The sequence below is a fragment of the Molothrus ater genome, chromosome 2, assembly GCF_012460135.2.
Source record: "Molothrus ater isolate BHLD 08-10-18 breed brown headed cowbird chromosome 2, BPBGC_Mater_1.1, whole genome shotgun sequence".
NCBI classification, from domain to species: domain Eukaryota; kingdom Metazoa; phylum Chordata; class Aves; order Passeriformes; family Icteridae; genus Molothrus; species Molothrus ater.
In genome coordinates, this window is record NC_050479.2 from 11,000,684 (window position 1) to 11,026,500 (window position 25,817).

Sequence of the window (25,817 nt, forward strand, 5' to 3'; positions counted from 1 at the left end):
GTTGCAGTCCTATAATTGACAGAATGAGTTCAGCAATAGCATTTGTTCCCTTTCTAAAGGATAAAATTAGTGTAGCTTTTTGCAAATGTCATTGTATGTTCTGAATGACTGATGGAATTTTCGTTTCAAGAAAACTCCTTATCTCGTGTAGTTTAACAAAAATTTTTAGGTGATTCAAATATTTTTCTATTTTGTTCCTGTATTTCTAGAATGATTCCACCATTGAATTTTTATATAAAATGAAAATAGGGCTAAGTTTCTACAAAATATAGGACTATAGTTTTCCATACTTATTGTGAGTTAAATGTTCTGCTTGGCTCTTCCGTCTTGTGGTGATGTGACTAGACTATTTCTGAAAAATGGTTTAAAGAACAGGAAAAAAAATTAAAAATCTGTAGTCCTGAAATGGAGGGAGGAAGTCATGTATGCCCTGAGAGGTGGGGAGACAATGAAGAGTTCCAAAGAAACTCAGATATCCTTTCTCTCTGTAAAAGACTCCACCATATTTCTTTCAAAGATGAATTTATATCACTTTCCTTTTTATCTTTTTTTTTGCCTTTATATCACTTTTTTAAAGAGTGACCAGTTTTGGTTGTAGACAGCTTAGCTGTGATTATAAGAACTTTAGGGATTATAAGGACTACTGCAATTATAAGGACTGTAATCATATGAAGTGTATTTGCTTCTTATCTGCATGTTATCTATGTGGATTGCTTTTAAAAGCCATAGATTTAACTTCTTTAAGATGTTAAATTAGGTTTATCCAGACTGTAGGTTTCTTTTGACAGAGAGAAATTTTTACATTTAAGACACTTTATTAATTATCTCTGAAGGCAGATTATATCCTCAAAACCTTTTTTTAAGATTTAGCAGAGTAAGACCATTAATAACTACAAAACTCATTAAGAATGAGTAGATATAATTTAGGAAAGCAGCCTATTCTTGACAGTGTTCAACTTTACACTCAACTTCAAACATACACATAAAAATACACATAAATATAAACATTTCAACATTGTTGAAATGTTTATATTTATGTGTATTTTTAAATTGCTATCCTAATTGCAATTTAAATTAATTTAAATTGCTATGGCTAATATGTACCTTTAAAAAAGTAAGGGTGTGTATCCTACCTATGGAAAGGATGTGTCTTTTGCTCTGGTATTGCCAGATGCTGTATAAATATTCGACGTTTATTCTACAACCATTTTAATTCCTTCACCAATATCCAAAGAACACTGAAGTCTCTCCTGTAGGATTTCATAACTCCTTTTCTCAGAAACAAGAGTGACACTTATGATCACCTAGTAGAATGAAAAACATCGTGATAATATTTTTAGAAAAGAGACTGGATACAAAATTTTAAAATAATCTTTTTGGACATTCTAAAAGCTTGGAAGCTATGAGGCAGAAGTTTAAAACTGGCCATCACACTTGTAAATATAGCACTGGAGTGAAAAAGATCAGGTTTATGTAATTCCTCAGGAAAACCAGACTATTTTGATTGTAGGATTTGATGTAGTGGCTTGCAAATTTTAATTTTAATTTCATTTGAGACATTGTCTTCTATGAAACTTCTGTCAATGTTCTTCATACTCTTACTAAGCCTGCAATGTAAAGTTCTCCTTTCTTTTCAGCCACTAAATCATCTCCTGACTCTTTTGTTTTCTAAGTTGTTTTGTCAGAAAAAGAGTTCCAAAATTAACATGAGTAGGTACAAACTTTAAGTATTGTAAGGTTATTAATTTCTAAAAGCCACAAAATATTGAGTGTTAGAAATTTTCTGACCTTAGAAGCAGGTTGACATAAATGGTAAGACCATTTTGGGGTGGATAGGTTGAAGAGAAATAGGACGTGGATATGTGTTTATTTTAAATGCATGGCTGGTGTGTCTTTAGCTTGTTAGCAATATTATGTTGAAGTAATATGTCTGTTTTAAAGCAAGTTTCTTGCATTTTTACTTATATTTAGCAAATTTCAACTACAGAAATTTGTGGTAGCTGAAATTCAAAATTGATACAAAAAATAAAGTGCATCAAAAATACCAATTATCAATATTCTGAAAGAATTTTCCAAAATAGAGTGATTTATTTCTCCCAAAAACATAGCGACCTTTGCTTCTGACATGCAACTATAATCTGATAACTACCATTGAAGTTTCTTCCTTATATCAAGGGGTATAATAAATGTAGGTCCTTATCAGATAATCTGATTTAACCTTTTAAACAATATTGATCTATGTGACTGTGGTCACAAGGGTTTTCAGGATGAAGAAGAGACGAGAATGTTGACTCCATGATCAGAAGGCTTGATTTATTATTTTATGATATATGTTACATTAAGACTATGCTAAAAAGCAATAGAAAGGAAAAGTTTCTTCAGCAGCTAGCTAAGCTAAGAATAGAAAAGAATGAATAACAAAGATCTGTGTCTCAGACAGAGCAAGAGCCAGCTCTGCCATGAGTGGTCAAGAAATCCAAACACCCACAGGAGACCAATCACCTTTTGCATTCCACAGCAGCAGATAACCATTGTTTACTTTGGTTGCTGAACTGCAGCTTGTCACAAGGAAAAATCCTAAGAAAGGATTTTTCATGAAAGATGTCTGCGACAGATCTATATGATACATGCATAATAAGTACATAAAGGAGAATATCTGGGAATTTCACTTTCACAACTTAAACTGATAACTTGCAATTTCTCTGAATTAATACCAGTTTAAACGTCCATAAATTTTTTCCACCTGTAAAAATCAGCTATTTAAAAGACATGAGAACTCCCATAAATTTACTTAGAAGAAAACTTAAATAAAATCTCCAACAGTGTTAACCTTTAATGGTGGCACAAAAGTAATTCTATGAGAGCAAAAAAGGTGCAACCAAAGGCAAAATTATTACATGTTGTTACAAAGAACTTGACAAAGTAAAACTTGGAAGACACAATACATAATTGGTCTTGGTTGCAGGTAGAGCAATTAAAATCCTTCCTATAGCTCTTAAAAATTCATCTCTGTTAGTAATTATGAAGTGCCCAGGACCATTTATTGGCCTAGAGGTTGACTGGCGCAGCACAGCTTGCATCCTTTCAGCAACAATCCCAACTCCCCCAAGAGCACAGTTGCATCCAAAGTTCCTGTTGCTGCACCTGTGGCTGGTGCTAATCCCTGCCCATGCCTGGGCATTGCCTCAGACCTTGCAGTTTGTCCCATGCTGGAAACAAAGCTCACAATTTAACAATGTGGGTAGTTATGCTGAATAACTTGAGCATATGCCCTCTCCCTTTTTGGTTCATTACTTCTGTCCCCACATAAAAAATCAGGGAAGGATGAAAATTAGTTATACTAAAATAAGAGTTGTTAAGATCCAATTATTGAGATATCTCTACCCAAATTAAGGTGCAAAGAGGATCATATGCTGAAGTCAAAAATACAGATTTTATTTATCTGTAAAATGTGAGGTAGAGAGATAGAATGAAATAGAAAAGAGAGGGGAGGGGGGGGAGAGAGAGAGAGAGAGGAAGAGACAGAGATGTGTTGAGCAGAAGATAGCACCACCCATGGATCCAACAACGTCATGTTGGTCTTCCTTCACCATGGGCATCTCCATGGAACTTGGGGGCCCCAAGTTCATTTAAAACTTTTCACTATTTAAAGACTCTTGCAACCATAGGAATTAATGTTCATTGGCTAAATAGTTCATGGTTCCAGATGCTTAATACCTGTTGTTTCCTACACTTGAATTCCAAGTTTGTAAAAACGTACATAGAGGGATGGGCTCTTTCCTACTTCACAGTAATACAATTAGAAAACAGAAGAATTGAAGATGCAGACATAAGGAGATTGGACAAATCCAGCACGTTCCTTGGTCACCCCTGTGGAGTAAGACCTTGTGGTGACCAAGGTACATACCAGGTGACTTCGTAGTCCTCCAGTCCCTGGAAGGTTCTGTCATTTGAGGTTTTGGGCAACATCTTAGCCTCTAAAGTATGTCCAATTTCAATTTTAAAAGCAGAAAAAAATGTCAGGAAAATGTGAACATTATTAAATTGTAGAAACAAACTTTTTAGTTATTCAGTCCCAGAAAGCATAATGTACTTTGCAACAGCATTTACTATAAAATATATTTCCTGCTGATTTTTTTTTTTCTTTCAGCTCATTCTGCTATCATAACTCTACACTTACCTCAAAGAATTACAGTATGGCTCAGTAAATTCTAATATATTTTATGCCATTATGATTTATCTTCATAATTTTCTTGGCCATAATTTAGAGGCTGTAGTGCCACAATTAGGACCCACACCCTCAGTTAAGATAATTTTTAGCAGTGGTGTCAAAAATCACACTTGAGCTTTAATAACTCATTTCTCAGTACGTAAAAAATGTATGTATTGAGTAAGAGAAGAGAAAGGATTCTCCATTCTCAGGATGTAGAAAGTCTCTGTACCGGTGTTTTCTTCACTCATTATTTTCATCCTTAATTACAGTTTTCTTCTATAAACTGTCAAATATATATTATTTTAATTTAAGAAACTATCCAAATAAATCAACATTGAAGTGCATATTTGCAGGCTACAAATGTAAAGTATTAAGATAGATCTTTGTTCTTTTTGTTGAATATTTTTTTTACCACATTGACGTGATCATTTCCAATAATAGCATAATATGTAGACTGCACCTGTGAAATACTCATGTATATGCATGGGGAAGGCATGAAATCTACATCTATAAGAGAGTCTTGACTCCTTTGCTACTTGTGAGCACTGGAACGCTTCCAGGTTTGCAGTTTACCAGCTTCTCATGCATGTAGAATATATTTCATATTTTGTCTTTTATAACTCCGATTTCTGAAGCTTGACAGAATGACTCTGTCTGGGTTTGTTCTTTGACCTGGGTTTACCCTCATTCTGATAGCTATTTTGCATGATTTAGTATTCATACTTCACAAACTTAGATATATCATCATGAATTTCCAATTTTACAAAATGGTGCCAAGGAAATAGTACAACAGTTGTTTACATTACAGTATGGAAAAAGATTGGAGTAGTTAACAGAACAGCTCTGTTTACAGCTTCTGCCAGCACTGGTGTCTAAGCTGTGGGTGTTGCAGCCACAGTCAGTGGATGCAGCCATGGCAGGAGAGCCTTTCACCAATGACATGCTGAAGCTCAGGTCTTACTATGTCATTGTTTTTTACACATTGTTTTTTACATGGTGGTACTTTTTTTTCAATCAGTAAGTCCTCTCAATACTATTGACTATGTAATGCCTTGAATTTCCTGGTCCTGCTTTGAATTTATGTTGATCAACTTTATTTTTCTTAGCTATTTTTCTTCCTCTGTCAATAAAAAAATCCACATCTAAAGATGTGCATTTTCTAACTCCTGCACATTCAAATACCACAGTTTTGCTGGTTGTATTGCAACAATCTTTATTCATATAAGTAAACTTGAGTCCTAGGAAGTGATGGCTGCTTTTCAACTCTAAATGCAACCATATCCCCTCAGTGTAAACCTGAGGCTCTGCAGGATAACATGGGTGATATGAAATACTGTCTGTTAGTGAAGAATTTTGACATGAGGAAGTTTTATTTTCAGATCTGCCTGCTTCCTGACCCTAACAGCACTATCTCCAATTTTGTCTTGCTTCTTGGGCTCTTTAAGGGTAGCCTTGCTTCTTTCAAATCTGTGGCAATTTCACAGTATTTTGATATACATTTCCCAGGGTACTTTGGCGGTATTTTGGGCTAGAAATGTGTGGGATATCCATCTAACAGCAGGAGATAGTAGATTTAACAGCAGAGAAAGCTCTGTAGCAATTACTGAAGTGTGGACATCCACAAACATCTAATAGGATGGTCTCTACCTTCCCTTTTAATCTAGACACCATTGACAAACATTTTGCTAGTTTGGGGTTTTTTTTCAAAAAATATTAATACTAAAAAGAGCCTCTAAAACAAATCCAAAAATATTGCTGGGCTATTAAGATATTATATGAAACATTTATAAAGAAATAGTTAAAACTCCAGCATGCAGTATGGCAACTCGGCAGCTGACTTTGAACAGTCAACAATTTGTCGTCTCTGAGATATGCATAGCAATTGTATCGTTGGTTCAGTGAAAGGTCAGAAGACACTACTCTGGTCATCCAGTCAGACCTGCTTTATAAAATCATCTTTTCCATTTTCTGGCTTATTTTCTGCTTGAACTGCAACACACCTCTCTCAAAAATAATAATTAAAAAATCCCAGATGAAACCAAACCAACCAAGACCAGTTTCTAATTTCCACATATGAACAGTCATCCGCATCTCCTGGTAAATTACTTCAACGGCTGAGTTAAAAACCTGCACATTTTTCCTCAGCTGAGTTTATTTAACTCCATCTTTCTGTCACTCTGCTTTGTTTGCCAAACTAGAGAGAGGTCCAATACTGTATTAATAGACAGTAAAACTAAACCCTGTTTGTTCACCATCAGTATTGTTGTTCTAATTCAGACAAGAAAGAAAATATGGAGAATCTAATTAGTATTAGTTCAAAAAACAATTGTTGTAGTGGTCAAAGCAATTTTTTTTTGGTCCTGATAATGGTGTGGTTATCTTTAATCATGAGCTTTTTTGGGTAAGTCAGATAATCAGAGTCTAAGTAGGTGGCAAATGTTGCTATAATGGAAGTTATAGTCACTTCTTCATTGTCTCCTTAATGGAACATTTAAGGACATACATGAGCACTTTGAAATGTTTATTCTGATCCAGTCATCCAGATTTAATATACTTAAACCTTTTAGGGATACGTTATTCTGAACATGTGGATATAGACCTATATTTTACACTTTGAAACAGCCTTGCCTACGGCATCAACAATCTGTGAGCTCCAAAGTTATGGCTCAAGGAAGTTGAGCAAGTACTGACCTTTATATCATCTTACTGACTATTCTGTTGAGATTTGTTTACTTTAGTTACAAGAAAAAAAGGGGGATCTTGGGAGTGGTGCTGCTCTAGTTGACAGTATAAGAAAATACCTTCAGAAAATCCAACCAACTTTTTTTCTTGATTTATCCCAGTTTTATTTTCCTCTAAATATTTATTTCTGGATAGTCCTGTTCAATCCCAATTCTTTGTATGACAGGACCCCAAGTAGTTGAAAGTTTTGATTAGAGATTCCCAGATGTCTTGCTTACAGGAAGAACCCTAGAAAGCTTCAAGGCATGGTTAAATTCATGCTGTATTTTGAAGAACAGAGTGAGAATAATGGGGTTTTCTTAAGTGTATAAAAATCAAAATGACTGGTTAGGACATAACAGAAATAAAAGCTTTCTTACTACAACCTACTGCAACTGTGACTAAGATAAAATTAACATTTTGCAATCTGTTACAGTCAGATTGCACTTTTTAAATGTAGTCCATGTAACATTTGTGGTGTGCTAAGGCTTTAGAAAAATACTTTCAGTGGAAGTTAAAAGCTTTTTTACAGCCAAAAAAAAATCCAACTTCTTTCTTATATGTACATAGTGAAGCTGCTTTATTGTGTTGTGATGTAGTCAACAAGATATTATTTGCCAGAAACAATTTTAGAAACTCAAATATGTAAAGAATGAAAAGTATGTTGTCTAGTAAGCTAAGAAAAGCTTACAAATTGGATAATGCTTATATTATTTTAGTTGCTAATGAATTTTAGCTATTAGTGTGGATTATTTACTTTTACTTTGTTATTTAGTGTTTGAAATCTAAGGGTCAATATTTTTATAAAGTCAAACAATCAAAGTCTTCTGAAAAATTTTAATTCATAGATTTTTTTAGCCCTGCTCAATCATCATAAAACTTGTTGTTTTCTTTTTCTCCCCAGTTGTGATGTCCAGAAACACTTTAGTTAACTTAGAAAAGAAATATCTAGAACCTCTGATATCTTTTATTACTGATAACAATCTTCATTTAATAACATTTTCATTTTTTTTTCCATCTAAAACATTCTAAGTTTCTGAGGAAGTGAGATTTTATTTACTGAATTCCTACTTCTAATACAGAATTTTGAAAGAACAAAAATGCTTCAGAAGAAAATGAACAGTAATATTTTAGTGCTTAAAGAGCCCTGGAACATACTCTAAACTTGCCAAGGATTGGTGTACTTTAATTTTGAGGTTTGACTAGTATAGTCCAGAAAACAAAGGATGAATTCTATATTCTATACATTCCATATTTTAAATGCCATTTCTCCCTCTTAGTTATATACTATATTCTTAAAATCATAATATATTCTTAAACTTTTAGATTATAGAAATAATCTTAGATTAGGGAAAAAGTCCATTGACTAGTTTCAGTCAAAGTGTATGTAAAAGTGTATGTAAAACAGAAGCTTTTTTCTCTGATTTTTTTTTTTTTTTTGGTCAGTGGCAGCAAATGTAGAAAATACACACAAAACTTCTTGTAGAAAATTAAAATACACATATTTACCCAACCTTATTCCTTATTCCTCTCTGTCTTGTTGAACAAGCTGCATAGTGTAGTAAAGGCACACATCAAGTAAACAGGTTTTCTTCTTTTGCATTTCTGGACTTTATTTTAATAAGTTGCATATTACCATTGTATGCATTTACATGGGGTCCATTTACATTTAATATTCTCACAAATTCTTTGCCACTGCAAAGATTTACTCTTTTTAGCACCAAATGGCCTGGGATGCTCAGCTTGATTCCAGTTCCCCTGCTGTTAAAAGAGGAACTGAATCTGCTCTGTTCCAACCTGAAGAGACAACCCCATCCTTCATGTTCTACAAACCTCTGTAGCTGGCGCTCCTTTCCTCTGCAGGAGAGCCAGGATGTGTGGGATGGAAGGAAGGGTATGGGGAGAGGGCACAGAGGAGAGGGAGATGGTAGTGCCTGCTCCTTATCCTCTGACCTGTTGAAAGCCTTAGGAGTCATCATCCTTCCTTCTAATCATAGGAAAAGGTTAAAGCTGCACTTTCTGGGAATTCTTTCTGGTCTTCACTTCAGCACCGCCATTTCCCCCTGGAGAACAGTTTTCCAGGGTGATTGTGACAGATTTAGGTCATTATAGAAGTTGAGGACATGGAAAAGATGGACAGAAATGCAATTCCCATTTAAGGAATGGATGGAGAAATGACACTTCAGTATAGGAAGTGAGTTGGCAGAATGCAGAAATTCTTGTTTCTACTGCTAGCTCACTGAAAACCCTGCTGACCCTTTCAAATCATCTTCTCCAGACAATACAACAAACCACTTTATATTTCCCAGCCACCTTTGACTCCAAATCCTCTTGCAATCTCAATGATCCTTTTTCCCTGCTTACTCATTTTCCCAATCTTTTTCCTTTACTCCATCCTTACCTCTGGGTCATCACTCACCCCTCCTGTGCTCCTCTACACTTGAGTCCTTTTCCAAGGCATATACAGCCTTGATTTTTGCTTATAGTGCTTCAAACTCTTAGTGTAGAATTTATATCTGTTTACTCTCTGTGGTGGTCACTTTTCCTGTATTTTAAATAGCATAATGAGTTTATTTTTGGCAGATAAAAACTGACCATCCTTAAGAAAAAATTAATAACTCTTTATTTTTAAAAACTAACATGTATTTGGATTTTGTCCTTGATAACTTTGAATGACAATAAGAAGGCTGTCAACTTTTGTCAATCACTTCATTATATACTTGACAACCTTAAGTTAGAACAGAAGAGAAGAGCAAGGCTGAGGAGTAGCAAACCTACTTTTAGATAAATAAAAGAAAATTACTCCACAGGAGAGAATGAAAATGCCAAGTGGACATTGCTATATTTTTCATCCATCAGTGATCATTTGTCAGTTTTTTTTTGAAATCTGGGCTCAGATAAGTCAGATTTTTACACTTTACACATTCTTTTACCTTTTCATTTTGCCAACATACTTTTAAAGGAATAGTTTTAAATACAATAAGAGGTAGTAGAGTTTGTCTATAAGAGCACATTAGGAATATGCACCTCAGAGATCTGTCTCATATTCTGGCATCAATGCCTGGTTTGGCAAAAGGCTGAACTGAGAAAACCTCTGATGATGACATTTTAACTACTTATATCTTGATATTCTGTGCCTAAATCAGTTATGGTTCTTCCCTGAAATTTTCTTATGGGACTTCAAGGAGCAACCCAATCCATGTTTTGTTTGTGAGCTTTGAGCATTTAAACAGTGTGTCCAAATCTCTTCTGAAGAAATCTATTCCAATTGCAAGAATATTAAACAATATTAGCTGCAGGTGGCTTGTGAAAATATGGCAAAACTTTCCCAACAAGTAATCCTTTTAAATTTAATATATGACAGAATTTGCAGCCATAAGGATGGATTGCAAGCACTGTGTCCCAGCATCTCAGGAAGTTAAAGATTTTTGAAAGGTGATCAAGTGTTTGATGTATAGTAGTACTGGTTTTATTGGAAATAATGGATAATAAATCAAGATGTGATTTCATTGTTGAAAGCATAAGCTTTTTAGAAGTGTGGGTGAGTTAGTTAGAAGTTAGTGAGTTAGTACCTCAGCTTTGGTTTTTGGCTCCCTCCTTGTACTACTGATAACAGCTCAGGCACTATTCAAAATGTTCTTAATCTAAGTAAACAAATAAATGCAAAAGCAAACTTAGAGAAATTACAGGGCAGTTTACCAAGGCTCGAGTGAAGTTAATACCAAAATTGTAGTTTGCTTCAGTGCAGTTATGTTTTCTAAGATAGGAAATTCCCTCTCCTATTCAACAAAACACAGTTTTCTAACATTCTCACTATATTTTCGTATGTTCTATTCTTAACAGAAAACATTCTATCTCTTCAAAACACAGTTCTTGAAAGGCCTTGGATATATTCTTGATAATAGCATATTATTTATGAAACAGTGACTGTTCTTTTGCAAGATTATATGTTTTTTTCTCTACCAATCACAAGCAATTTAAAATACTGGAATCTGAAGAGGAGCTCATTCAAATGAACACTTACAGCTACACAAGGTCCTATTAGTTTTGATTTCATTTGCTTTAGGTTGATTGCTGCTTAATAAATATTAGAAACAGGCAATGTATGTCTTCATAGTTTTTTGTAAATTGGAAATGATGCAAAGTTTTCATACCTGATAGATATTTGAATGTTTGATTTGGCTGATACTATTTTGGATGATATTTCAACAAAAATTGGTTTATTTTTTACTTGCTGATTTAAGTTAAAATAAAAATTTATGCGTAAAGTAATCTTAGTTCTTTCTCACACTAAAGTTAATGATAATGTGGAAATCACTCAATCCTGTTGCAGATTTTGTCCAAAACTTCCAAGTAAAGGCAGCTTTGACATTGGGTGTAGTGCTGTAAAGCTTAACTCTTGTGAGATGCTCTTGTTAAGAGTCAGTGTTTCTCACTGGAAAAATTTTGCATTTCAAGGTGCTTGGCAGGGCAGGTAGGAATACTTTCTAAACAGTTGTTGTGGGTCAATGATGGCAGGCAGCTCAGCCCCACACAGCTGCTTGCTCACCACCTGCCCCCTCCCATCCCTACATTCCCAGTGGGATGGGCAAAAGAACCATAAGAGCAAAGGTGAAAAGACTGGGGGGTTGAGATAAAGACAGCTTAACAGGTAAAACAAATCTGCCCATGCAAGCAAAGCAAAGAAAGAATTAAATCACCAGTTCCCAAGGGCAGGCAGGTGTTCAAGTATCTCCAGGAAAGCTGGGCTCATTCATGAGAAACAGTTACTTGGAAAGACAAGTTCTTTTGCTCCAGATGTCTCCCTTCCCCACAGCCTTTATTGCTGAGCACTGGGTTGTATGGGCAGGGACATCCCTTTGGTCAGTTGGGGTTGGCTGCTGCCACTGTGTCCCCTCCCAGTTTGCTGTGCACCTCCAGCCTGTTTGCTGGTGGAGCAGCATGAGAAACAAAGAAGGTTTTGAATTTGTGTCAGTGCTACTCAGGAACAGCTAAAAGATGCCTGTGTTATCAACACTGTTTTCATTGTAAATGCAAAACCTAGTGCCATCCAGGCTGCTCTGAGGAAAGTTAGGTTCATCCCAGCTATGCCCAATACATCCATGTAAGCCTGGGCCCAGCTGAATAACATTTGCTTACTAATTCTTTTCATTCTTTGTAATGAGAATTTGTTTTTTCTAGATGAAATCAATGGTTGTGATTCTAAAAAGATTGACTTCTGAGAGCATACTTATTTATGGAAATTAAAACAAAAGGTGCCACCACTCAGAGTGTGGATATAATTTCCCCATTTTCATTTGCAAACCAGGCAGTTGAAAATGAGCCAACACCATTCTTTCCATACTATAAGAATAATAAATCTAATAGTATAAATAATTCTATAAATTCTGTTTTCTGAAATCTACCTCTGCTTCTGCTGTTCAAGTAATGTACTGGAGCAGTCTTTGCCATTCCTTCCAGTGAAACTGTTGGAAGATAAGTGGTAGAAATACATCTTCATGCACATTCTTTTAAAACTATTTATGAAAGACTAATACCAGAAGATGACTATACCTAAAAACATATGACAATCAACAAATAAATGCTAGACCAGTAACAGATTTTGATTTTGACTTCTTTCCTAGTTCCTTTGTGTACCCAGAAATTCCTCTGAAAATTATTCTTTTACTAAACTTGAAAAGAGAATGAAAATTTGCAGCTAAGCCCTGGCTAAGAAAGAGAATAATAAGCAACTAAGAATTTGATGGTAAAATAAATATGTCAATTCTTCTCTCACAAGTTAAATTATTTTAAAATCAGTTTATTGAACAAAATTTAATTATTTATGCAATAAGAAAGAATAAATTCTGATTTCTCTTTCCTGTTTACAAGAAGAAAAGTCATGGCTCAATATTTTTATAATTATCACCAAATTTCACTTGCCGGTCAAGGTGCTTGTGGTGTACCCCATATCTGCTACTGTGTTGATCTAAATAACTTTTCTTCCTCCAAAGCTGCTCTTCTTTAGCACCTAAAAACACAGAATACTAAGAGAGAGCTAGTAAAATTATTGTGACTTCCCTTATTTTCTTGCATGAATTTCTCATTTTGTTTTTCTGCTAAATTTCCTTTTTCTCTGTCAGTTCTCTTGGGTTTGTTATTATCTCTTTTTTATTATGCACTGTAAATAAGAGAGGATCTGCAGTCTTGGTGGAACAAGAGCAGCTATTTCATCCCGTCCTGTACAGTCTCAAAATAAAATATTCTGAATCACATCCAATCTCAAAGAATTCTGACTGCACCTTTTTGCAGTGCAACTGGATGATTAACTGTGCTTTATCAGTATGTGACCACCACAGCCAAATTCTTTTCATATCCTGTATCTGCAGGTCATGTCTCTACAGCTAATAATTTCATCTATCTTCAGTACCTCCAGGAAATTTCCTTTTCAGGATAGACAGCTGCAATGGATAGATAGTGATTTCTCTGTGTGGGGAGAAATTACTGTATTTCATCTCCTCTAGAAGTACAGAAGAAGCTCACAAATTTCTGATAGCCAGCAGGAAAACATGCTTTGGATAAAACATTTCACTCTGCAGAACAGTAGGGTTTGCAATTTCAGACTCTTCACATGGCCTAAATTTTGGGACCTTCTTAGTTCCATTACTTTGTGGAGGATTTCCTTGCTCTTCTCTTTCCTTCCCTTTTCCAGTAGTAGGAATAAAGCATATTAGAGGGAACAGAATAATGAAAAACACCAAGTCTTAAAAGACATGATGTCGGCATATTTTATAAATGCACAAAGGCTGCACTTGTAGGTTTGCAAAGTGGTTATGAACTCTAAAATTACACTTTTAGAAGAAAGAGGTCCTTCATGTAGTGGTCTTTTCTGTGTAAGGATTGTTCTCTCTCCATAATATTTCAAATATTTTCCACATAGGTCAAGAATTATAGTTGTATCACTTTTCCAGAATCTCATTAAAACCAGGTGTCTTTAGTTTGCATACTTTACTCTAAAAAGCTGAATGTATCTCACAATATTCTTTTCCACATTAAGATAGCTTCTAACATAGGCTTGGGATCAAATTTTATTCTCACACATTTAGAAGATCAGTCAGTTAATGTAATAGGGAAAAGAATTATTATTTTATTTAATCATTAAAATGGCATTTTTAGAGGCAGGTGCATAAAACTTTGTCCACTAGTTACAGAATAATTTTAGTGATAAACTAATTTTACACCACTTTGACCTAGGCCACTAATGGAATGGTCTTTAAATTGAATTACTTCAGGGGCTTATTTTGTACTATTTTTCATAAATCCCTAAGACAGGAGGGTGTATTTAAATTCTGTAATTCAGATGTTCACAGGACATTTTATTTCTATATAGAGATAACTAAAATATTCAGAAAGTTATCAAATCTTTTTATTTGTTACATAAAAAGAACAGTTGTAAGAGCTTGCCTTTCCTTGAATTTTATCTAAATTGATTAAAGTCTTTATTCAGGAAGTTTAAATATTGGCAGCTGCATTTTCCCCCCAGTGGATTAGGTTCCAACTCAAGATGGCCACGGAACTGTTTATAGCATATCTTGGATGTATTCTAATAATATTGTATAAATAACTAAAGTGACTCCCAAGAATGCTGTTGACTGTACTGTCTGACCTGCCATCAAGATCTGATGCTTACTGTGGTATAGCTGAACTTTGATGTATTTTAATTAAGTCTCCTCTGACCATTCTTCTTTGTGGTGGTTTAGCTTGTTATCCTGCTCCATGAATGAGACTATGAAGAGCTGAGTCAAAGGAAAAAAATGAGGTCACTTTTTTAGAATCAATTCTTGAAAATGGGAATATATTAATGTTTTCTATCTACTGCTTTTTTTTTTTTTTCTGTATGGAAATATGAGGAAAAAATGAAGCACTCAGAAACTCACCACTTATTTATAGTTTTTTTCTTAATGTGTGGGAAGAGTAACTTGAAAGATAGGTGTGAATGTTTGCTAGAATTACACATTTACAGCTGTTAATAAAGAAAGGTAATGTTGTAGGTGACTCCTTCCAAGGGGAATTGAGGGCCCTGTGTACAAACTGGATCCATCCCTCAGAGAACTCTTTTGCCTCCCCGGGGTCCAGATTAGAGCCATCATTAAGAGACTCCCTGGACTCTGATTATTACCTACTTCTGGATGTCCAGGTCAGCAGTGACAAGAAGTTCTAGAGCAATTAAAAAAGGCTTCAGGACACTGGGATGACTGGTTGAAGGGAGAGGAATAGGAACATTTTCCTCAATCCCTTTGGTAGCAGGGAAGAATTCTGAAAGGTCCAGAACACACCTGACCAATACATGTCTTAAAGATTGTTGCATTGGCCTTTTTGATCATGGGGTGGTTTATACAGCAGCAGCCCTATTGGAGAAAGATGGAATTCACTTGTCTAAAAGGGGGAAATGTTTACAGTTTGCGGGAGTGTTGATCTTCTGGAGGGCAGGAAAGTTTAGCAGAGGGGCCTGGACATGCTGGAACAATGGGCTGAGACCAGAGTCTCAACAAGGCCAAGAGCCAGGTCCTGCCCTTGGGTCACAACAACACCAGGAAGAGTGGCTGGAAAGGTACCTGGAGGAAAAGGAGCTGGGGGTGCTGGTCAGCAGCAGCTGGACATGATCCAGGTGTGCCCAGGGGGCCAGGGAGGCCAAAGGCACCTGGCCTGGATCAGCAATAGTGTGGCAGCAGGACCAGGGCAGGGATTGTCCCCTGTGCTCAGCACTGGTGAGGCCACACCTCAAATCCTGTGTCCAGTTTTGGGCCTCTCACTACAAGAAGGGCATTGAGGGGCTGGAGTGAGTGCAGAGAAGGGCAGCAGAGCTGGGGAAGGGTCTGGAGCACAGCTCTGATGAGGAGCAGCTGAGGGAGCTGCAATGGTTTAGCCTGGAGAGATGGAGGCTCAGTTTATCTCTCAAACTCCCTGAAAGGAGCCATGTGAGGATCTGTCTCTTCTCCCAGGCAACCAGAACAAGAGGACATGGTGTCAGGCTGAGCCAGGGGAGGTTCAGGTTGGACATGAGGAAGAATTTTTGTATCAAGATGATGGTCAGGGGTGAACATGCTGCCTGGGGAAGTGGTGGAGTCACCATTCCTGCAAGTGTTCAAGATGTTCAAGTTCCAAGCATATTATGCTATAGTTCAGCTGAAGTGATGGCGTTTGGTCCAAGTGTTGCCTGTAATCAGAAGAAAAGCTTTTCCAAACAATGTTAAAGTGCTAATATAAAGAACAGTTCTATAATTAAAGCTTTCAGGTGTACAAATACAGCTATGCAGGCAAGAAATATAGGATTTCTACAATTTTTATAAGGTTAATTAATTAGTCTATCTATCAGGTACACCCAATTGCACACCAGTTGCCTTGGTAATCCACCCTTGGGCACCTTGGAGTGTCTCCAGGGAGTTCTTGTTTTGTCTTTCAAATGCTGGTGCAAAACAAGATGTCCTTGTTAGAAATTCTTTTCTTGACAATAAGACTAAACAGAATTTCAAGAATGTAACATAATGTGATCGAAAGAGTTAGCTATTGTTCTAAAGCATGAAAAATGGTAAGAAAGTTCTAGAAATTCTAAAACTATGTATTAAAATCTACAAAGCTACAAATAAATGAAAAAGCTAAAACTCTTTAGGTATCAAAAGGTTGGACTTGATCATGGAGGTCTTTTTTAACCTTAAGGACTCTGTGTGCATGAATTAGAAGATCCACCTCTGAGAATTCTCATTACAAGTTACGCTCTTCTAAATCTAAACACATGAAACACATATTTAAATGTAGTTTTCCATCATCATGTTTAATGTATATGGAGATTTATATCTGGTTATTTCATAAAAGTTTGTTTGAAATTAAAAGCAGCCAAATAGTTTTAGATTTTAGATTTATTATATTTGCTTGTTACACATCACTGCCTTGTCTTGATAAGTAAAGGGAAATTGCTTAGTGCTTTTCTTTTCCTGTGAATAAATTCTCTCCTTTAATTTTCATTTAATGTACTGTCTTGCTAAAAAGAGGTCATGAAATAACTTGGAAAAAGAGGTTTTGAAACAACTCACTATACTAATTTCAGAGTTACATTTTTTTTGTTTGAAGGCTGTAATTAAGATTCCAATTTTGTGTCATATTTCACTGTGAAGACACAGGTTTAATCACCCTGAACTTCTTCTACTGTCCCAGCAGAATATGTCCAAAGGATGTAAGCTCATGGGGGAATTGATCCCAAAAGTTACCAGTGCTACCAGAGAAGGTGAATCAGTGCTTATATTAAAAATATAGACCAATGCCGTAGTTGACTGGGCCTCCTAAAGTATGTGCAGCAAATGTCAAACAGCCTGCCTGTGTCTGCTAGGATACTTTCCATCCCTTGAAATAACATATGACAAGCCATGAAATTTTATCTTCCATTGGCATACACACCAGAGGTTTAGTCAATATATTGGTTTCAGCTAGTGAATATGAATTTTCTGAGTTCTGAGCTATATCAATAGACTTTCATAGTCCAGGTGGGGCTGTAGACAAGTCCTTGCCACTTTTTCAGCCTGTAACTTTGTTCAGCAGGTTGAATTGGCATGTTGTTGTAAATGCAGAAGCTACTGTGGCTTATTCAGCAGAGAGCTTTCATCAGTTTGGATGCACTACTTTAACACCACTGAAAATTCACAGATAGTGCGTCATGGATAAAGGTAGCCTCTGATTCTTGTTTATACATGTTTGAGAAACAGCAGTTTCCAGTGATGATGTATTTTAATTTGCCATATGTGTGAAAAGTTGAATTAGCATATTCATCACCCAGCCCAGAAGCAGCACTATGATTGCTTTCCCAGGCAGTTCATAAATTGTGCAATTCCAGCAGTCAGCTCTGTCTCCCAGAGACAGCTCTGCATCCTCCCACAGCAAAGTGAGTGTGAGGACTTTATCAGGACTTTAAAACAAATATGACTTTGGTATTCTCTGAAAACTAGTGGAAATGAGCATCTACAATTCCTTCTAGCTTTAGCAGTAGCCTGTCTTGTGTGATGAAGATTAGAGATCAGGCTCTGCACTGGGAATATGTTCTCCTGGATTCTGCACAGCCTAGATAATAACTGTGGTCTTTTTTGTGTGCAAACCATCAGAGGCTATATTGTGGTCATTACCATTTTCTTCTCTTAGGGGATTAAATGATGGAGCAGAATCCTGTAACTACTCTCTTGCCTGTCAGCCCTATTAATAGAGTGTCACCCAGCAATTGGATTTGAAATTGCTGGAAACTTGTTCACTGGGCAGGATTTATCAAGGGGCTATCCCATCAAGCAAAGAACTGGGCAAAGAGTTACTACAGCAATTTTGTGTCAGATGTGTACTTATTCAAAGTAATTTTGTTATGTTTTTAATTTATGTTGGGATTAGTGGGAGACAATCAAAGTATTTGCTGCTCTGACAGATAAGATACCTGTTAATTTCAGCAGTGTCCAAATGAATACCAAGATATTGAGAACTTCTTTTTCCATGTACTCTTACCTCTATTCTTATTGCCACATATATCTCAAAGGAAGCATCATGCTGTATTGGATAGACTTGCATGATGCATTTTGGTTTAGGTCAAGGCCACTGAATTTGAAAGACATAATTACAAGAGGGTAGTTCATGTAACTCCAGAAAACTGTAGAGCAAAAGGAATCAGTGATTTAACAACTCAATACATTACGCCTTCCACACTTGTTACAGCCTGAAAGAAAATGGTGTCTGTGTTCCTAGACTAGTCCATGGTAAAACACAAAGTCCAGTGAGGGTGGAGGATTGAGAGATCCACTTCAAAGGCACATTCATGCCACAGGTTAACCCTCAGCATAGGCACATCCATGGTGTTCTCGGTTTTCTTGGACTATATAAGGAGTTTTAATGTGATTTTCCTGCTACAGAATTTGTTATGTTAACTGATGCTGTCATAAAAGAAAATGAGTATTTGAGACATGTAGAATAACAGAAGAGGAAATATTGGCCAAATACTGCAGATAGCTTAGTTAGAAGAAAAAAACAAAAAAAAAATCCCAAAGCAAACAATGAAACAAAAACTAACAATTATTAAAATGCCTAGCTTTCATTAAGATAGGGAGAAAATTATCCCTTCATTAACACTCCTTGATTTTTTTTCTTTATGTGCTGAGTAGGGAAGTAAAAAGTTAACATAGTATTGAAATGGAAAGAAAATAAGACTTTAATGAGGGTTTTATCAAAAGGTTAATAAACTCTCACCCACCTCAATATCCCAATTTTGCAATGCATTGCTTTTTAGTCCTCATTCTCTATGAATCCTTACAGTTATATTTCATTAACATTGAAACGTGTAATAAGAAAAAATGAAATTGAAACATGCTTCAAATATCATTGCAAGAAATCATTGCGTTCAAATATCATTGCAAGGTTTGATTCATTTGTTGTTGACCAATAGTATTTGAAAAGAAAAATTAAAGACTACATTGAATTTACTAAGCCTTTATTTTTAATGTTGTCCATAAAGTTTTGCAAGTAAAGTTTTAGGGAACGGTGTAGACATACTTTATATGTTGAGTTTAAAAATAGGAGCAAAATGGCCCCTTTTTGGGACTTAAAATTGCATGGATTTCAGCAGGTTTATTGCAGTAAAAAGAACAGCAGATTTTCACCAATAAAACAATGTGTTACCTCAGATAGTGGCATACATGGCACACAATCTTGTCTACTGTTGTGTTTATGATAACTGAGAATGTGGACAGAAAATTAACTTGGAGATTCAGTGGGTAGTCAGCAATGATTACAACAAGGTAATCAACCTATATTGTAGGTGGGTGAAGAGAGGAAAACAAAAAGACCCCAACCAATTCATTTTGATAACTCAGCTATTGTTTCACTTATATTACTAGAGAAAAAATGAAATAAAGCATGAATCTTGGAACTCCAGATGTAGTTTATCTTTTCTTTTACAATTTTCAGTAGGTTTGGATTTTTGTTTTGGTTGGTTGGTTGGTTTGGGTTTTTGTCTTAATTGTAGAGTTTTGCCCATTATTTATTTGGTCAGTCTTGACAAAATGAAGCTGCTGTGTGCTGAGAGACATTATTTGGAATTTCCTTATGTTAGCACATGAATTACCCCTTTCCAGATTAAAAAAGAAATTGCTAGAGAATATGCTGGTTTTAATTCAGTAATGTGCTGTTGCTAATGGTAGGTGCCTCCCTGAACCTTTAGGAACTGTCACTACTACTGTGCATTCCTTTTTAGTTAGTTTCTGTAAGTCCTTTTACTACCAAAGTAGAAGTTTAGTACTGGCAATTGCAGTCTTCTTTTAAAATTTTTCATCTTTCCAAACTCAGTATCATTGTCACATCTCATTAGACAGTTTTAATGCCACATACTGTATGAAGAAATATTAACCAGTGCACTTTTCATCAGCTGGTAGTGTAAAACAAACAAAATAACAGAGCCTCTTAAATGAGATTTCTCATGCCTGTCTTTCTTAGTATGAATTTGTACTTGCTTTTTATTCATTTTATTGAGACCTTGAAGATGAAGTGACTGACCACTGTTTATTTTGGTAACATTGCTTTTTCTGTCCCTCTTTGCTTTTGATTTTTCTGGTGATCCTCTTTGTCCCCAGCTGCCACTATCCTTGTGTTTACCCCCACACCAACTCTGAACAGAAACTTGTCTACTGGTGTTTTACACTTCCCATGGAGTTTTGGGACTATTCAATCTTAATGCTTATGCCATGGCTAATCTAGACTGACTGTTTTTTTTATTTTTCAGGAAACTGAAGCAGCAGTGCAGGCTAAACAGCCGAATGTGGAAGAGGTTTTGTCTAAAGGGTGTCATTTATACAAGGAAAAACCAGCTACTCATCCAGTAAAGGTAATGAAGCAACCTTTAGCAATATCCATTGCTGTGTAATAGGTTATGCTTCCCCTGTTGTACACTTGTCCTTGATGTGCTCTGTTTAAAATCAATGAAAGAACCTGGCAAATGGCATTTGTTCTATTCTGTGATGGCATAGAATAGAACAGGGAAAATGTAATACTCCCAGCTAAAAATCTTATGCATATTATGATGGGAATATTGTTTATGACATTAAGGTTGTTTTACTCATTCAAGAATAATTCACACTGAAAGAAAATATAATTTTTGTTGTGTAATTAATGGCAACATGTAGCTTATTTTTAAACTCCTTTATTTTAAATTTCACTTTTAGAAATTTTTCAAATTAAAAAAAATTGCAAATTTTCTAGAAAAGGTGAGAGTTAAGTTATAAACAGAATAATTTGCTTTCTTTTTTTTCATTTTGAAGGAAGGAACACATGGCAACATAGAACTTTCCCTCTCAATTTCTCTGCCAAATTTTATCTAGAATTACTGACTTGATTCTGTTTTGGAGAAGAGGACACATTGTTTGGAAGGCAATGCCTCCCAGCACTTCTCTTTCAAAAAAATGCACTGTAGAATCCTTTTCTTAAGCTTACAAATCAGTTATAAAGGGATATTTTATATGCTTTTCCTAAAGACTATGAGGACCTTCATTGAGACTAGAGTGCCATTTTCTATCCTGTAGAATCTTGAAGTCATCAGCAAGCATCCTCCCATGTCTGGTTCAGCTGCTTTTCAAGAAGGAGAACAGCTAGTGAGATCAATACCATACAGCCAGAGCTTGCTCTGGTTTCTAGTGTTATAATTGCTAATTAAGTATCTGTAAACATAATGATTAAGAATTCCCAGAAAGAGTAATAGTGACTTATTGATTACACTATCTATTACAATTGCTTCTGACTGGGCTGAGATAATAAACTTTGTATTTAGAGCTTTTCAAAATGTACAGCACTCCAAAACCACAATTGGCAGAAAAAGGGTTTCTTCACAAAGATAAGATGTTAGTAGGGGATCTCCACAGTGAATTTCTTGTTTTTCTGTCTCTACCTAGTCACTATAGTGGAGTATTATTTTCCTACTTTTACAAAATTTCCTCTGAATTATTTGTGAATAGGTCACCAGCAGATCTCCATTCACAGGAACATCTGAATGAACTGATACCCAGTTCTGAAATTACGACACATTTAAGAATGACTTGGTTTCTCATCTTCTTTCCTGAACAGAAATGCTTAAGAGTTAATATTCCCTTTGGTATATGTGCATTTTTAATGATCAGTTCTCCTAAACATGGTAAATGCTAGAAGAGGTAAACTCAAGGTGACTTGAGTGGGCAGAAGCAAGACTCTGTTGGGTGTTTTCCTTGGCTAACAAACCCTTATTTTTGTTGGGAACTGAAATGTCACCTACACACTGAATGGATGATGGAACAAGAATCATTCCCCATTTACTGCATTTAATAATTTTGTGTGACTTCAGCTGCAGTTTTTGGGATCTTATTCCACATTTTGACAAGCAGAGCACTCAAAACAACAGAAAGATAGAGATTTTGGCTTTCTAGATTTTTTAAGTTGCATATAAAGAATTGCAGAATGAATGCTGGTATTTTCAAGAGGAAGAGCTAGTACGTGTTTTATGTAAGAATGACAGAAGTATAAATTATGTTGAAATTTTCTGTTTATCCCAAAATTCTGTCACAGAAGTATACTCTGTCTATGTATTTTCAGTGTTCACATCAAAGACTGATATTCTCCAATATTTACCAAATTTACTGGAAAAAGATGACTCTTTAAAGATTATAATGTACCTTACGGTATAGTTTTGACAATGATATTAAAAGAGGTGTCTGTGAGGACATTAGTAACTTGCACTATTTAATGCAAGTAATTAATGTAATGCATATTTAATTTTTAGTCCCTGTTTGATTGCATTTTACTTGTTTCTTTACATTCTGTAGTTTGTTTAATTGTGCAACCTGTGAGGTTAATTTCTGGTTCAGTGGTTATATGCTGTCAGGACTGTTGAATTGCTTTCTTGATGCTGTAGATAGGTTTCCATAAATCATCATTCTTCCTGAATTACTTTCAGCAAAGTCTGCTATTTCTATCTTTCAACACAAACTTTTTTATTACCATCAAAATAGTTTTCTGCATGAAAGGTATTTTGTGGAAGCAAAAATAATTTTTACTCACATTAAGATGGTGTTGGAAAGATATTAGTAAGTCCTCAAAGCTAAGAACTCAAAATTTTAGAAAATTGTTTAATTACAGCTGCTCTGGTACCTTTAGTTTAGACTGAACCCGGCTTAATTCAGTTCAGGATATGAACATCACTTATAGTGAAAGCAGCAATTCAATACTTAGACCCATAGTTCTTATTTAGTGTGTGGGACAGAAAAAAACCAGATAAAATTACATGCCCTCTTTAAAAGCATTAATTACTTGTCTAGCATTGCTTGACAAATTTGTAGATTATTTCGTTCTCTGGGGTAGCTTTGCTTTTTTCCCTCCATTATTTCCTTAATTCACCACAAATCTTCCCATTCTTTTCAATAAATGAAGTAGAGGTCCTATTGACTTATTCTTACCACAGCCTTTCCTGTGCTCAAAAGCGTTATGTGCCAGAAAATTAGAGATATCCCTGCAATTTATGTGCATTTTATCTGAAATAATGTTCATAGTTAAAATTATTCTGGCATTTCCTAATGCTTAGCTGCTTATCTTTGCAACCTTTATAATATGTTCTCATTATAGTATTTTGAATGTAAATTAAATCCCATGGATTTATATTGACACGTACATAATCTTATCTCATAGTTATGTCACTGAAATAAGTATATTTTCATACCTTCACTAAGCATACTAAAATAGAATTTTGCAACACAAGTCTGTAAAAACATTTTTGTTGGCAAATGAAATCCTTGTATATGCTGATTCAAGAGTCAAGAATGGGATGAGATGTGTGATCCTTTAAGCACTAGCACTTTAATAATCAGACCTATTCACTTTTATAAAATGGATTTCATGCTTTTGAAATGCATTTCTGTAAAGCTTTTGAAGGTGAGGGAGAGAGAGGTTACTGCTGGTGTCAGTGGCAATAGAAAGGATGTAAGCCCCAATCTCATGATTAACAGCACTTAATCAGAACAGTTTATTCAGGAAAGGATTTCTGTGCCAGTGGAAGAGCTGTGGTTCCCTTGCCACAGCACTCAATTTGTCTTTTCCTCTGGTGGGTGAGAAATAGTGAGGAATTTATTTTCATTGTTCTCAGTCTTGCATTTAAAAGACTACATTTCTCTCTCTAAATATTCATATCCAATTTTAGTGCTGTCAGTAAGATTAGTCCACATAAGGGTGTTAACATCGCTTAAATTGCACCAGTGCTGACATTTAAAGAAAATCTATAAATTTTGTGCTAAGTGCAACATATTTGGATGTTCATTCTTGTCATCAGAGCTCTAGAGTTGCAATTACAGCAAAATTGTTGTGCTCAAAGAAGTTAACATTTTAATGCATGCACGTTAATTTATGCCAGATGCAAGATCAAACTGTAATTTTGATAGAAGGGTTTAGAACTGGCTGCTCTCTTATTAGTGGTGTAGCTGTTGCCCTGGACAACCCCTCTAATGTGTCTGGTGGGCATGGTTTTTATTTGGTTGCTGGCAAGAAATTTCAGGCTCATATATGTAAGAATCATTAAGTAGCTGCTCATGACAAGGATCAATATGGGAATGATGGAATAGAGCCCAACTCCTGGCCCTGCATGGGACAGCTCCAGAATCCTCTATGTGCCTGAGACTGTTGTCCAAACATTTCTTGAACTCAGACTGGCTTGCAGCTGTGACCATTTCCTTGGAGAGTCTAGTACCCAAGCACTCTTTGGGTGAAAAATATATTCCTGATATCTAAACCTTCCCCACTGCCTCAGAGTCTGTGTGTGAGTGTGTGTGGGTACACACATACTTCAATTTAATGAGCATTGTTCTCCATCCCTCTCCTATTGACCTCTGTCAGCTTAGACTCTAGGTAATTAAAGTACCTTTCTTAATAGGCATCCTGTTTCTATCATGGCTGGATTGTGATTTTGTCTATATATCTAATTGTGGATGGAAGCCATAGAATGCTAAAAGCATTCCTGAGCTGCATCAGTACTCTGTGCATCTTTTTGTAGCAGAGAATCATAGAGCAGCTTAAAGAGAAATGCTGTCTTCATTTAAGAGTTTAGACATGTCAGCATAGAATTAGCAAAGCTTCATCATTCTTTACAGTAATTAAAGCAAGAAAAAAAGAGAGGTAGAAACAACATATTCAAATCTAGGTGCCTCTCAAGGTTATCTGAGGACTGATGTTATTCACACTCCAGACTTTCCTGCAGGTTTTGTTTACTGCACAGGACTGTGTGCTCACACACTGAAGGTTATGGTACCCTGAAGACTCCAAAGACTTTTGTCTTTTAATTTAATTTGAAGAAGAATAAATTCTGCATTTGATGTTAGAAGTTGCAGAGGTTTTATTGAAAAGCTTTTTAAAATACTTAACTCACCTTTCGGTTTTAATTTTAAAAATTAAATTTCATGTTCACAGTGCTCAAAAGCCAAGCTTCTCAGGCTGGGGGGGCTGTCCCTGGAAGGGTCAGGACCAGGAATAGTGAGGACAACCAAATGGTTTTAATTTTAAAAATTAAATTTCATGTTCACAGTCCTCAAAAGCCAAGCTTCTCAGGCTGGGGGGCTGTCCCTGGAAGGGTCAGGACCAGGTATAGTGAGGACAACCAAACACAACCCTGGGTGGCTGGGCAGGGCCAAGGGAGTGGGCTGAGTTTGGTCCAGCAAATCACTGTGGTCAGGGTCAGGCACCTGTGCTGGTTCTAAATTGGCTCTGAGCTTCTGCAGCCAACCTTTGAGGAGAAAAGATGCTTTTAGGGCCCTGACACCAGGAAACTCTTTTGTAGCACAGCTGGAAAGGATTTTATTTGTCCCTCTCCCCCATTTGTGAAAAT

At 35.9% G+C, this 25,817-nt stretch overlaps 1 protein-coding gene across 4 annotated transcripts in view; it reads left to right on the forward strand.

The window, feature by feature from the left end:
* The window catches only part of DMD (dystrophin), a 1,044,614-nt gene that overhangs the window by 679,244 nt on the left and 339,553 nt on the right, over positions 1-25,817 (forward strand). For all 4 annotated transcript variants that reach the window (XM_054518613.1, XM_036378966.2, XM_036378958.2 and 1 more), the window contains one exon: positions 20,712-20,813. In XM_054518613.1, coding sequence (XP_054374588.1) covers positions 20,712-20,813 — 102 coding nt within the window. The remainder of the gene's footprint in view (positions 1-20,711; positions 20,814-25,817) is intronic.